General features: G+C 40.1%; 1 protein-coding gene across 1 annotated transcript in view; it reads right to left on the reverse strand.

Annotated features, from left to right (window-relative positions):
• Positions 1–11443, reverse strand: part of xylb (xylulokinase homolog (H. influenzae)) — a 67540-nt gene extending 56097 nt beyond the window's left edge. The window contains exons 1-3 of the mRNA XM_084323870.1: positions 11341–11443; positions 5554–5636; positions 5004–5073 (exon numbers count right to left, since the gene is read on the reverse strand). Of these exons, the coding sequence (XP_084179996.1) occupies positions 5004–5073; positions 5554–5636; positions 11341–11394 (207 nt within the window). The 5' untranslated portion in view covers positions 11395–11443. The remainder of the gene's footprint in view (positions 1–5003; positions 5074–5553; positions 5637–11340) is intronic.
• Between the last annotated feature and the right edge of the window lie 4243 nt (positions 11444–15686).

Raw genomic sequence — 15686 nt, forward strand, 5'->3', positions numbered from 1 at the left:
AACGTCAACATTCAGGGTGAATGTATTGTGAGCCACCGGCGCTCGAGCCACCTCGAGCCCCTCGAGGGACTATTGAGGCAACAGTCTCGCTTCGCCAGTTTCTGACAAAAATGCGTCAAATCGGTTACTAATGGCAAGGCGCTCGCCACTAACGCAGGAGATGCTGGGTGCACACTGCTACTGTGGACAGCGACTCCTACAGGTCGGTTGGTGCGCCTGTACAGCAGAATCAGGAAGTATCGGGGGCACCGTGAGCCTCCCACGCATTACTCCTTGCCACTGAGAGATTGCGCTGTTCAGTTGAAAAGATGCGACAGCTGCCTCCTCGTGTACCGGAGGGGACACGTGATGCAAGGCTTGGTCCTCACTGCAGCCGACCAGTGGGAGGCATAGTCTAGCAACGTTCGAGACAGGGGAGGGGAGAATTGAAGGAAGAATTGGTGAGGCGAAATTGGGATGGAAAAAAAATATTATAATAATAATAATTTACATAAAATTTTTTTAAATATCGGATCGGGAAAGATCGGTATCGGTAGATACTCAAAATCACATGATCGGATCGGGAGCAAAAAAATGTGATCGGGACATCCCTAGTAGTAAGCCATACTGGCCAGTGGTAACTAGTAAGAGTAGGTATGGGATAGATACAGATATAATGAACTAATATTATGTAAGGGATAATGTATAGCTACGAGGTCATTGTCGCAAAATAATTGACCGACACGTAGTTTAAAATACCGAGCCGCTTCGGCGAGGTGTTTTAAACGTCAGTGAAGGTCAATTATTTTGCGACAATGACCGAGTAAAGCTATACATTATCCCGCTTATTACATGGCTAACTTACTAACAATATACCTAATTCATTTGACAAATCGCAGTTGTTCTGTGGCTCTGTCAGTGTCAGCCCAAATAAAGTGATTATTATTATCGCGGGCAGCCTCTGTTCTGGCTCCGCTGTAATCTGTCAGTGCAGCCGCGGCAGTGTGTCTGATTTGCTGCACTGATGTGGGCTTGATTGCGAACAGCTGCGCACATCGGTCATTATTGTCCCACAGCGGTCATTATTGAAAAATAATGACCGCTGTCGGGGGGCTATTGACCAATCACAAGCAAGCATTTCGCCGAATGTGAAAACGCCATGTAATAAATATATATATATATATTAATATATATTAGTGCCGTCAGGCGATTAAAAAAATTTATCTAATTAATTACAGGATTTGTAATTAATTAATCTAATTAATCGCATTTTAATCGCATAACCATTTTATGCCTGATACTCTATATTCTATAATCATATTTCAAAGTGCATGTCAGATGGCAGAATTCAGTACTGTATCTACAAAATCATCTTCCATCTATTAATTTGCTTAGATTTTTCAGGTCTGGTCAATTTGAGCATGGTGTTATTCACAGTCAAAGATAAAAAAAAATTTATTGATATTCTCATTTGGTTCATTACAATTTACTCAAAATAAAATTTTCATTCAATCAATCACCGCGCAGATTGATTGATTGATTGAATGAAAATGTTATTAACAGATTGCAGAATGGGTACAATACAGTACGGCACACAATTGTTAAGGTGATGCAGACCAGAGAAAGACTTTCATCTTGTTTACATCAGGGTCCCCCATTTTTTATTCATAATGAATTGTAAGTAAGGGTGCCACTTGCTCCGTGCAATCCATTCTTTGTGGATCTAGCCCACAGTATTTCTGACACTGGGAATACATTCCCTGAGATTCATAGATGTCACTAGAATCAGATACCAAGAACATGCAAATGGACCATATTAAAAAAAAACGTCTATAAATGTGTATTCTACATTCTTATGGAATGAATGAGATACAAAAAAAATTATATAAAAAAAAAAAAAAAATTGTAATGAACTTTTAGTTAATTTTCATCACGCGATAATTTGCTGTGTAATTAATTAATCTAATTAAATATATTATATATATTAGGGCTGTCAGTTTATCGCGTTAATTAGATTAATTAATTACACAGCAAATTATCGCGTGCTGTGGACTATATATATATATATATATATTAGGGCTGTCAAAGTTAATGCTTTAATTTGAGATTAATTTAAATGATTGAAAGCGTTAATTTTTTTTAATCTAGATTAACATTTTTCAACCTTCTGAACTTTCAGCAGTATATTTGCTTGTTCTTTTTTTGCATTGACTCGTGTACCTTTTTGAAAATCATCTGACATGAAGATAGAACACATTTTTGTTGTTAATATGATTTATATTACTGGTAGTTCATACAAGACATTATCGTCCTCTAAGCCAATCTGCACTTTAACACTTTGATCGCCATGGGTTAAATTCATAATTTACCATCCCTCGCCAGCTCTATTTGTCTATGGAGAAGTTCCCCTTCTTTGCAGGGCTATAACTTTTTAAATTGTATTGCTAAATTGACATTACTATGGCCCATTCAACATCGATTATCTATCATTCAGGATCTAGGAACGTTATACTTTTTCATTCATATATTCATACAAAAATACCTTCTAGAATATAAGTATGTTTTTATCGTTTTCTGCAGTAATTCCTAGAACGTGAGCTATAGGCCTAAACGCATATATAGATTATCGATTGCCGTCTATTCCCTAGACACGCGATATTAAAAAATTCAACTGTACATGATCGTATACGTTATGCGTGATCATGCGCGGATGAAAGGGGGGGGGGTCGTTTATAATTCCGTGATCGTCAGTAAATGCTTTATGTAGTATGGGTGATATATTGATCAGATCGGTTTGCGGTGAAATAAATAGACAATTGGGCTGAAAATGACGTTGGCGTCCTCTTACCGTTCGCCGACGAGACTGGAGGAAAAAGATCTCCCTTATTTGACGTCGATCTCCTAGATCCATTTCCGGTTTGTATGGCGCAATAAACGCCCAAATCATATCGATTATTGAGTTATGGCAGCGATCCATATGCACGCCAGTGTATGTCTGGAGTCCCGCAACAATATGTGACTGCCGGACAGATTTCCCAGATGCACCGATTGCCATTTCCGGTTGTAACTCGCCCGATCATCCACCAGGTGGCGGTATTGAGGCGTTGCAATATTGTGCAGAGTCCCACTGTATCACCAGAGGCTGGGTGGCTGAATTATGAATGCCATGGCGAAAAAATTAAATATGATCTCAATATCGCTGTACAGCGTGGTTCGGCAGACAACGCATGGCGGGCAATAACGCTGTACAACGTGAACGGCGGTGGATGTGTTAACGTACAGTATATACGTGTTTGCTCGCCAACCGTTGAGTGCCAATCACATATATATACATTATTTGGTCCGTTTTCCTTTTTTTCGATTTTAGTATCCTATACACTCTCATGGACCTCTGTGTTATCATTGGAACTCATTCTGAGACCCCGAGAGTGCAATACCGGCCGAATCCTGCTAGGTGGCAGTATCGCCTACCCTTTGAAACCTTATTTCACACTGTGTGTTACATTGTATATGGTCCGGGCGGAGAATTTAGACCAAGCCAAGTTAAACGCTTCATCCGAGCACCTTGTAACGTGTTCAGCACACTTCATGTGTAATGTGTGCCATTTCATGTCGGTGACCCGATGGACATCAATACTGGAATACGCGATCAGACAATTGGAATATTCTTTTTGGGATACCTCCTAGTAAAGGTAAGGACTATATGACATCAAACCTACTTTGATCCAACAATGATTTCACATCAATCGCAACGATCATATGTAACGTACTCCAAAACGTAGGGCTGGGCGATATGGAAAAAAATCATATCGCGATAACGATATGATAATGTTATCATATTTCTCAATATCGATAATTATCGAATTGTTATCAGTATTAAAAAAAATAAATAAAAAATTTAACAACAGATGTATGTTTATTTTGCAGCAATTCTTTGTCATTGCCGCCATCTTTAGTGTTACATCCCCTCACACTCCAGTTCTCAGGCTGCAGCTGGTTTAAAAGCGAAAGTAAACCGGCTTCTCTGCTGGCTGTGGCTCCAGGGGAGTTGAACAGTTCTGGCTCTGCTAGTTTATTTTCGATCTTTTGGCGCTTTTTTGGTGGACAAACCACCGCACATGTGCACCGTGACTCGTGACTGGAGTCTAGTTCTGCTAGCACACATAGCCTACTGTGTACAGACGGTTTCAAACTGTATTTTAAATTAGAAAGCAAACAAAATAAATGTACAAGAGAAAAATAAATCTCAATTTGGTCAGTATTGTCATTTGGACAAGCAAAGCCATTACTTTAAGTTGCAGGCAAGAAAGACAAGTCTGTCCACTGTCTCTGGTTTTAAAACTGCCCTGTTGCAGGTCACCAAAAAAAAAAAAAAAAAAAAAAAAAATATTCGATATCGATTATTAAAATATATCGCGATATTTATCGTTATCGTTATATCGCCCAGCCCTACCAAAACGTATGACGACGATCAGAGCATCAAACCCCCCCCCCCCCTTTGATGCATTCATGATGAAACATAATACCTATTATATACCTTTGATTTTGAAATAGTAACGTGTCCAGGAGAGCAACGCGAACGACTTTAGCTAAATTCACATAGCGCTCCATAACTCAGCTCTTCAGGAATTAGCCTGGATCACTCTGAAACTATACAATATTCACCACGGGATAACACGCGAACGTATTACATGTTGGACGAGAGATAGTGACTGTCAAATGAGCCATAGTATTGTCTCCATAGCTATAATATAGAATATAGATATAGCTCTGCAAACATCGTGACGCACAGTGAAAATAGGCAATGGAAAGCTGGCGCATTGACTACAGGATGAGGGTAATATCTGGCGCTGAATGAGTTAATATATAGCCTAGCCTAATCGGTCTGATATAAAAAAATATATATTTAAAAAAATCATGTTCTCAAAATAATCTGACGGGCCAGATATTATTGCTGGTGGGCCAATTTCGGCCCGCGGGCCGCCTATTGCTGACCACTGCCCTACAGTGTGTGTGTGTCCTACCTTAACCCACATCAGTACAGGAGATGTTACTGTCAGCCTGTCAGGATGTATGTGGACCCCCCCCTGGGTACTAGAGAGAGAGAGGAGGATGAGAAAGAAGTATATGACTGATATTTTGATAATTGGCTAGTTTGATCAGCAGTTTGATTTGAATATGTTAGTTTGATCAGCAGTTTGATTTTAATTGGTCCGTTTGATAGTTATTTCTCTCCATTGCTAATCTGAAACAATTTACAGTATTATTATGTACACAGGTATAATTACACTATGGTAGTAGTAATAGTAAGCCATACTGGTCAGTGGTATAACATAATATAATACAAATAGGTAAGGGATATATACATACTAGTGGATACAAATATATACGGTATATACAGTATTATTATATCATACAGAGTTATGTTTGTTTTGTTTGTTGTTGTTTGTTTATTTTCTCATTCAGAACATATTGAGGACACAAAATCTGTTGAGTTTGTTTTTGTTGCAAATTGTGTGAGGCTGACCCACATTTTAAGGTAAAATGCCTGGACTACATACAGCAACCTCTTACCTGAACTCAGGCAGCTCACTGTCAAACTGGACATTATTCTGGTGGACCACATTCAGGTTCCCATCAATAGCCACCACCTTCAGCTGAAAGAAACACAGCAGAGCACAGAGGCAGGTTGGCTCCCAGCTAACAGATGGATCTCTTAAGTCACTGGATTCACTGTGGACCAGTCAAACACCAGTACAGAAAGACTCAGAAGGAGCTTCTATCCCCAGGGCCCAGGAGTTCAAAACTTGTAATCCCTATCTGATTGGATCAGATTTGTATAAATTAATTTCAACTCATTATGAATTGAAAATGGGGGACCCTGATGTAAACAAGATGAAAGTCTTTCTCTGGTCTGCATCCCCTTAACAATTGTGTGTATTGAGCTGTACTGTACCCATTCTGCAATCTGTTCATTAAAATGTTCAATCAATCAATCAATAGGGATTCAATGTTTTGAACTCCTGGGCCCAGGCCATCAGGATGCTCAATGACTATGTAACATCAACCCATCCATCTACACTCATTGCACACACATCCACATGCACACACTCACTTTAAAAAACACTCACCTTAACACTCACTTTAGACACTTTAAAACTACACCATATTTGATCTATTTATTAAAGAGATTTGCACTACATCCATACCTCATTTTAGCATTTTTTAAGGTTTTCATTTTTGTACCTCATTTGATTGTCTGCATTGTTGTACCTCATTGCCTGCATTTTTACTTCATTGTACTTAGTTGTTCTTTAGTTGTATATTGTATAGTGTTGGGACTTTATTCCTCTTTTACTGTATGAAACACATTCTCAGGGGCTCATACAGAACCAAGCATTTCACTGTAATGTACACTACGTACTTTATATGTGACAAATACAAGCAAACTTGAACTTACTGCCTTCACTGTCCACAACTGCCTTGCACTGTAACTACCTAAAGAAAACATATAACTGTATGTATAATACTGTGTATATACCGTATATATATTCATATATGTATATTTATTTTTATTTGACACCTGTCTGAATATGCCTGCATATATTCCCGACCCGTTTACATACCTGTATCCCATACCTACTCTTACTAGTTATACCACTGGTCAGTATGGCTTAGTTACTACCATAGTATATTTATACCTGTATCACTGTATAATAATAATACTGTATCAGTTTAGCATATATTACATATAGCATGTTATATATATATATATATATATATATATCACATTTAATCACTTGTACATTGTATATTGTTAACACATTGGGTGCCGTTCACGTAGAACTACGTTTCTGTTGCCCGACGGTTGAGTGCCGGAAACGTAAGAACTACGTTTTTCTCACAGTATTTCTTTTAATCGCTATTGCCATTCATAATTCAGCGGGGCACCTTGTGCATACTGTTCTGAATATGTCTGAGCTGGCAGACTGTCTTATACCGCCATCTAACGCCTTCGGCCGCTATTGCACTCCATTAGAAACGGTGTAGTTTATTTTCTGTACCGAGCTGCAGCGTGGTCCTAAACACTCCGTCAAAACACACGCTTGTAGGGATGGCTTGGACAACTGACCCCGCCCGCCCATTCATGTGTAACGCTCTGTAATGTCGGGGACATGATCGCTGTGGATAACTGGAATGGCAAACAGATAATTGGATTATTTTTTTTGCATTACATCAGAGACCAGGTAAGGACTCTATATATAAAATCTTGCGTTGATCTGATATTTGTTTCTACCGCGATTGAAGCTATCTGTGTTTTATGTGTGTGGCTCTTTACTGTTGGGTGCAGGAGGGGAGGGGGGGGAGCGCCATGCTCCAGGGCACATTTCATGTATGCACGAGGAAGGATAATAATGATAATCTAGCGTTGATTTCAGGAAGATTCGGCGAAAAAATTACTGAATGAAATGAATTACACAAAAACGCTGTTTTCGCGTCTTTTTCCTGGAATTACTCAGAAGCACCCAAACTATATTCATATTCAAAACGGTATGAAACGGAAATGTACAGATGAAAAAATAATAATTTTTTTGCACGTTGACTGGAAGCAACTCACTGACAAATCGACAGTGTTATTAGACCCATAGCTATAATATAAAATATAGGTTTAGCTCTACAAACAAGGTGCGCGTTTACATGAGGTTAATGGACGGCAAGGCCAGATGCACTTCCCGGAAGGGGCGTGGCACTCAATGTGTTAATGCACTTTACTGTCATTTGCACTCTGATTAGATGCCAAACGCTGTTTTAACATACGGCCTATTTCGGACCTAGAACCATTTTTATACAGTTTTAATATCTTTTCAGGCGAGAATGTACCCATTTAGATTCCAAATATGTTGTCAGTTCATCCAAATAACGCCTGTTATTTGCTCCAACCTTTTCAGAGATTAACACTTTCTGTGCCAAACCCAAGTATACATGCGTTGAGCGCCATACCCGAGTATATGCAGGTTTTGATCCTTTGATATTTTTCCTTTGATCCCTGTTCTATACACTCAGCCGGAGCTCCCTAGGTCTCCCTGGCACATCTGCCTAAGTTGGAATTGCAATGACGATCGAATCTCACCAGGTGGCAATATCGCCTACCTTTTGAACTCTGATCGTTTAGTTTAGACCAGGGGTCAGCAACCTTTTTGACATGGAGTGCCTGTTTGAAATATAGTTGTAACTAGTGTGCCTCAACAATATTCCATGCATCGTAATTTTTTTTCTCATAATCAGGTCTTTTTAATGATAATTTTTACATTATTACATCATTATTGTTATTGTTATTATTAACAATGTTATTATGATGGTTGTATCAACCCTAAATCTGAGTTGGGGGGGGGGGGGATGCAATGCAGACAAACAGCTGCATACAGTGCGACCATTTCACTCACATTTGCCCATTCATTTTTGGACACATCACACACCATCGGTGTGTGTACTGTCATAGCTCCACCTACAGGCCTAATGGAGAACACCAGGAGAACACCAGGATGTGAATGGAGGGTGAATGTGAGGTATATCGTGTAAATAAGTTTTGATTGATCGCAAGACTACACTGTAAAAAAAAATTATAATAATAAGTTACCAGAACTTAAAAATATTGAGTTCAGTTACTGTGCATTAAGGTTCAGTTTTCAATCCATAATAAGTTAACAGAAAAATAAGTACACAACCACATTATTTCAACCTAATAAAACTATGTTTATTGTCATTGTTTTAAGAACACAAGTTGACTTGGTAATACTCACCTTTTGAGTAAAAAAATTGCTTTTAACATGTGCAATGTTCAATGAAATAGAAAAATAAATAATACAATTTGTTGATTAATCCCACTGGTCACAATGGTGACCGTAATAATGTTTTTGTTATAAGGCTCTGCAAATGTTACTGAATGATGTAGCAATGTATTTCCAGCTAAATTGAAATAATAAACAAATAAAGGGTCTCAATTAAATATGTGGTAGTAAAAAGAACCTGTGGGAGGATTTCAACAAGATAAATGCGACAACAGTGCAAAATATTTCACTATAATATTTCAAAGCAAAAAATTTAAAATTATAATATATATATATTTTTTTAATGCTGCCCCCTGTGCCTATGAAAAAGTGCCTAGGGTTGCCTACCCCTGGTTTAGACAGTGTCTCTCCTGATCCCTGTCTGTCCTGACTCACTCTGAGGGGGAGGAGTTCTTGCAGAGCAATCACTCTGAGATGTTCAAAACCTATAGTTTCCCGTATACACGAGTATACACGAGTATACACCAGACCAAATTATACATTTTCAAACGAGCATATACACAAAATCACAAAAATAATGCTCCTCTTGGACAATGTTTGCCATAAGGACCTACCAGTATGAAGTCTGCTATAATGACCTACCAGTATGAAGTCTGCTATAATGACCTACCAGTATGAAGTCTGCCACAATGACCTACCAGTATGAAGTCTGCTATAATGACCTACCAGTATGAAGTCTACCATAAGGACCTACCAGTATGAAGTCTGCCATAAGGACCTACGAGTAGGAAGTCTACCATAACGACCTACCAGTATGAAGTCTACCATAAGGACCTACCAGTATGAAGTCTACCATAAGGACCTACCAGTATGCAGTCTACCATAAGGACCTAACATTATGAAGTCTGCCATAAGGACCTAACATTATGAAGTCTGCCATAAAGACCTACCAGTATGAAGTCTACCATAAGGACCTACCAGTATGCAGTCTACCATAAGGACTAGGGATGTCAGATATTATCGGCTGATATCGGCAGTAAAATGTGATATCGGAAAATATCGGTTAAAAAAAAAAAAAAAACAATAACAATATTTGTTATATATATATCCAGTGAAATTATTAGTTACCTGAAATTATTCAGTTTTTTGGACGGGGAAACCCTGCATATATCGGTATCGGTTGATATCGGTATCGGAAATTAAGAGTTGGACAATATCGGAATATCGGTATCGGTAAAAAAGCCAATATCGAGCATCCCTAAATTAAGGACCTAACATTATGAAGTTTGCCATAAGGACCTAACATTATGAAGTCTGCCATAAGGACCTACCAGTAGGAAGTCTGCCATAAGGACCTACCAGTATGAAGTCTGCCATAAGGACTTACGAGTAGGAAGTCTGCCATAAGGACCTACCAGTATGAAGTCTGCCATAAGGACTTACGAGTAGGAAGTGTGCCATAAGGACCTAACATTATGAAGTCTACCATAAGGACCTACCAGTATGAAGTCTGCTATGACCTACCAGTATGAAGTCTGCCATAAGGACCTACCAGTATGATTTTGTGTCATTTAGATTAGTTTTTCCCTCCTCCTCCTCCTCCCCCAGTCGATCCGATCCTCACCAAGCTGTGTGGCATCATTCTACATGTTACTTGTGAGCGCTTTGCTGGATTTGCACTTTTGAACACTTTGAACACACAAATATGTTTGTGCTACTGGGTGAATCTCACAACATTTTGATTTCACCTGAATAGTTTATATAAGATCTTTATAGATAGGATTTTGTTCCTTTGGGGCATAAAAAAACAAATGTCTTAAATTATTAGGAACACTGATGCAAATATAATTTGACAATTTGAAGCCCAGTTTCTAGACCCATCCCTACGTATTACCAATCGTATTACATAACAATTTTTCAACCAATTGTGAAAATGAATGTTAATTACATAAAGCTGTAAATAGTTTTATTTTTACATAAACATTTATTAAAATGCACTTTCTCTCATTACTGCAATATGCAGTAGAATTCCAAACCACATTTGGAATTATTATTTGATGATAAAACTAAATATTTGTAAATAACAATTAGTCTGCTTGGAAACCTGCAAGTAAAATTGTAGTTCTTTATTATTGAAATAGCTTGCGAATTTGCACTTGTTTTAGTAATGATGTACATGTTGCAGACATGAGGTTGGTGAGAAATTAATAAGAGTTCACAGCATGTCAAAATGTCATTACAAATGCATTGCAATGTACTGTAAGTTTGACGACAGTGTCACGAGTTTACCAACTTCAGATAAATGCTGATGTTGACTAATTCTACTGAAGTGAAATATCACTGTGCAACTGCTGGCTTTTGGCCCTAGAGAGGCACCGTCTATGCCGACTAGTTCTAGCTGTAGTCATAGTTTAAAGTGTTGCTCTGACAAACGCATTATGAGAAGATATGAAACAAAGATCTATGAATGAAAAAGAGCAGAGCTTCTCTTTTTCATTCATAGATCTGTACGGTACAGTATAGTACGTTTAGGTTAGGAGCGTGACGTGACGTGACATCACACAAGCTTTACCTGTTGTGTACTAAAATCCAAGCCCAGATAAAGTGACCCAGTGGCTGCAGCCATGATGACAGATTGGTTGCAACACTGTCCTCCACTCAGCCTGCAAAACACATTTATTGAATAACTAACTGCTGCGCCTGCCAACGCTTCTTCTCCTGTAAATATAATGGTGGATCGCACGTGATAAAATACCGCCATCTACTGTATCGGAGTGTGTAATATCAGGGCTTTACAATACATGCCTGCAGGCTTTTTCATATGCACTTAAAATGTTAAATGAAACGTAAAAACAAAAATATATAAATATATGAAAAATAAAATACAATGGCAACTAGGGGAAATAAATAGAACAGGATAGTAGAACAGGGCACCTCAAGTAAAATAAAGTTCCTTTCAAAAGGAAAATGCTGCTGTTGCTGTGGTCCATCTGCAGTACTGTAGCTGACATGACTTTATTCCCTAACACAATTAAAGGATAACAGAACTTGTTAAGGCCGCATTGACATAATTAAAATCATTTGAATCAGTCAAATAGTGTACAATATTTTGAAGTAAAAAAAAAAAATGCCCTTTTCACATCAGCCATTTTGACATGTTATCACAGGTTAAACACAGGTGTAAATAATAACATGAATTATGGTCCTGTGGAATGGTTGTGACACACCTACAGTCAATGGAACAGGTCTACGGCCAATTTCAGAATTCATACATGTTATTCTTTAAGAGCCTCTGGTAATAAAATAACCATTCAGAGATTCAGAAACACTTAATTTATTGTACATTCATTATACGTTCAAATGGGGGGGGGGGGGGGACATTAACAGTACAACATTTCCATCTCAACACCTAAATAATAGGACTTGCAAAGCAAAGCTTATACATGAAAATAAGATTTCCACACGCATAACGTTGGAAAATGACCAGTAGCCTGGTAGTAATAGTGGTAGTAGTAGTAGTATTAACAGTAGACGCCTAGTAGTAACAGTAGTAGCCTAGTAGTAGTAGTAGTAACAGTGGAAGCCTGTTAACAGAAATGGCTATGGGGCGACAATAATATGTACAAGAGGCATGGTTTCCATCTGTGGCCTTGCTCTGCTGGCAGCGGTTTATTCATTCACATTGACTCATACCACAACAGCTCATGTGTTCTCCTCTCCGGGAGAGGCATGTGTGGGAAGAAGAAAAAGTAGGAGGGAACCAAGACTTATATACTCCCAACCTGGCGTAGACAGTAGAAGCTCCGCCTATAGCGCCCTCCAGTGGACACAGATATATATGCAGTCATGGGAGTAGTATAGGGCAATTACAGTTAGTTACAACCATACATACACCCTCTAGATTCAACAAAGCCTAGTAGTAGTAGCCTAGTAGTAGTATATAGTATTAGTAGTAGCCTAGTAGCAATAGTAGTAGTAGTATTAGTAATAGTAATACTTATATCCAAATTATTTCTGCAATAACATGATAAAATTGGATTGGTGGGCATGGGCACAGAGCTTGGCTGAGAGTGATACACTCGCTGCCTAGAACAAGTTAAGTGCACGTAAATCCTGGATATTTTATTTAACCTTTATTTTACCAGGTAGTCACTTGAGATCAAAGATCTCTTTTTTGAGCAAGACCTGAAAGGGCAGCTTATGCCAGACCTGTGTCGTGAGGCAGGGCTGGACTGGGACCAAAAATCGGCCCGGGCATTTTTGGCCAGACCGGCCCACCATAATCGTTCGGACACCACCCACCAGTACACCATCCTTGCGGTCCCCTTAAATATGCGTACCTACTGTACTATTCCCCCAAACCACTACAAAGCTGGGTAGTAAGTGCCATGGACAAGTGTACCAGTGCAAGTGGACCAGTGTACTCACTCACTCTTGGCTGAATTTTGTTTTGGGTGGTGATGTAAAAACATCTGCATCATAGCAGGCTCAGGATGGGCAAAGTAGTCTATAGCCTGTTCATCCCTGTCTCTCTCCTCCACAACCTGGCTTGACTAAACATAAGGAGAGAGAGATGATTACAATTAACTGGTACATTCAGGTCCGGAATTGTTGGAATTCCCTGACAAAGATGTGCAAAAAGCTGTACAATTTAAACAATACCATAATGGTAACAGGCCACGTGAGCGGATCGGCGCGGGCGAGAAATCCGCTCTTCGCTCTTTAAAGCTTGGTCCGCTCCGCTAATCGCTCATGTTGACCCCGCCCCCAAGTCGCTCTCTGCTCGCTCACCGCTCACCTTGAATCGAGCGCTCCCCGCTCCCCGCGCCACATCGCTCGGCAGATTTTTAATTTTTTTTGGAGCATGGTGTAAATTAGCTCAAACTACAACAGTCTACATCCCCTGGGCCCCTTAACAAATCAAATCAAATCAAATTTATTTATAAGGCCCGACAACACACGCTAATGTCCCCATGGGCCGTACAGGTCTTCTTTAAACAAGTCAAGAAGAAAACATAACAATAAGTCAAGAACAGAACAAGAACACCATAGAGCTGATAGCGGATCTATTTGAGGCACAGGGGCGGCGCAAAGAGGGTCACGTCCTCCCCGTCTTAGTCACGGGACATTCAACACTCCGGTCATTGCTCAGGGACAGCCGGAGACAGGGAGATAGGCGGCGGTGCAGAGAAGGTCGCGAACTCCCCGACATCATCACGGGACGTCCGGCACTCCGGTCACCACTACGAGACCTCCGGAGACAGGGGGGCACGCAGAGGGGGTCGCAACCTCCCGGCCTTCATCACGGGATGTCCGACACTCCGGTCAGCACTCCAGGACAGCAAGTCATAGGGGGACAGGGAGACGGGACAGGCGTTAGACAGCTCATGTGATTGTAGTGGGTGGACATAGCAATAGATACAAGTGGTAAGCATATATGTGAATGGAGTAGATATATGAAGTGAGCATATTATGTGAATAGAATAGAAGTACTTAACCCAGCAATGAAACCGCGTTGACTGTTAATCTGTTAACAGTCTGTTAATGCTGTTAATCAGTTGACAGGACCACGGACAGACAACGGTAAATAACTGATCCAAGGCCTCGGAGGTGCATGTAGAGCAGTCACTACGATCTTGGCCAAGACCCCGAGGCATCCATCACCTTAGTCAGCGCCAGGAGACGAGCACTCAGAGAGATGGGTGAGGGAGGGGGGGGAGGGAAGGGGGGAGGGAGGGGGGGGGAGGGGGGAAGAGTTAGAGAGTTCCCATGTTTGTGGTGCTGCAATAGAGCAGACATGTAGTACCCTGTAGTGCCATGTAGTACCCTGTAGTGCCATGTAATACCCTGTAGTGCCCTGTAGTACCCTGTAGTGCCATGTAGTACCCCGTAGTGCCCTGTAGTACCATGTAGTACCATGTAGTACCCCGTAGTGCCATGTAGTGCCATGTAGTGCCACGCAGTACCATGTAGAGCCATGTAGTACCCCGTAGTGCCATGTAGTACCATGCAGTACCCCGTAGTACCATGCAGCACCCTGTACCCTAACTAAACTACCCAAACAATTGTTTGTATTGAGCCACATTGTAATTGTACCCATTCTGCAATGTTAAATAACGTTGTTTATCCATTCACTAGCTCTATTAAGCGATGATAGCTAGCCTAGCCACAATGCTATGGTCGCTGCCATTAACGTTAGCATGTAAGCTAACAACAACAACAATGGCGTCAAAACTTTTTCTAACAGGATGTGAGTGACAAAGCCTGAACAGGATATCACAGGTTCACCCTTCTCATTGGTTGAAAATGGCCTTCATGTTTGTACATCGCCATCTGTTGCTTTGGCATTGTACTACATGTATATTACATCAGTGTTAAACCACTGTGAGCGGCCCGGAGTGGATTGGAGTGGAGGAGAACTCTCGCTCCGGACGTCGCGCCGACCCATTTTAAAACCCACTCCTCGCTCACGTCAAAACCGCCCGCTCTGCTCCCCGCGCCGCTCACGCGCCACGCCGCTCACGTGCACTGACTGGTAATGAGCAAATAGTTGTTTATTCAATGAATGCATGGAGCTGTTCCATCTTATTTCATTTGATACTAACTACTCAGTTCATACAGATTTCAAGTATTCAAATATCAATGATGAATATTGCATAAGGTTTACACAGTTAATAGATCACATTCTTGTTTTATATTCATGTTCAGAGAGGAGTAATAGTTAGATCGTTGTATGTGATTTATATAGCATATATATATGCTTGTTTGTTTGGGGGAGTTTGACCTACAGTTAATGTGCCTACCATATGAAGGTGCATGATCAATGGACAGCACAAAAACAATTTGTGTAGGTGAGACTAGAGCTACCACAGATAGTAATAAATTATAAGAGTAAGTAATCCATACCACATATATCCT

The sequence above is a fragment of the Notolepis coatsorum genome (assembly GCF_963971535.1).
Source record: "Notolepis coatsorum genome assembly, chromosome: 10".
Taxonomy (NCBI): Eukaryota; Metazoa; Chordata; class Actinopteri; order Aulopiformes; family Paralepididae; genus Notolepis; species Notolepis coatsorum.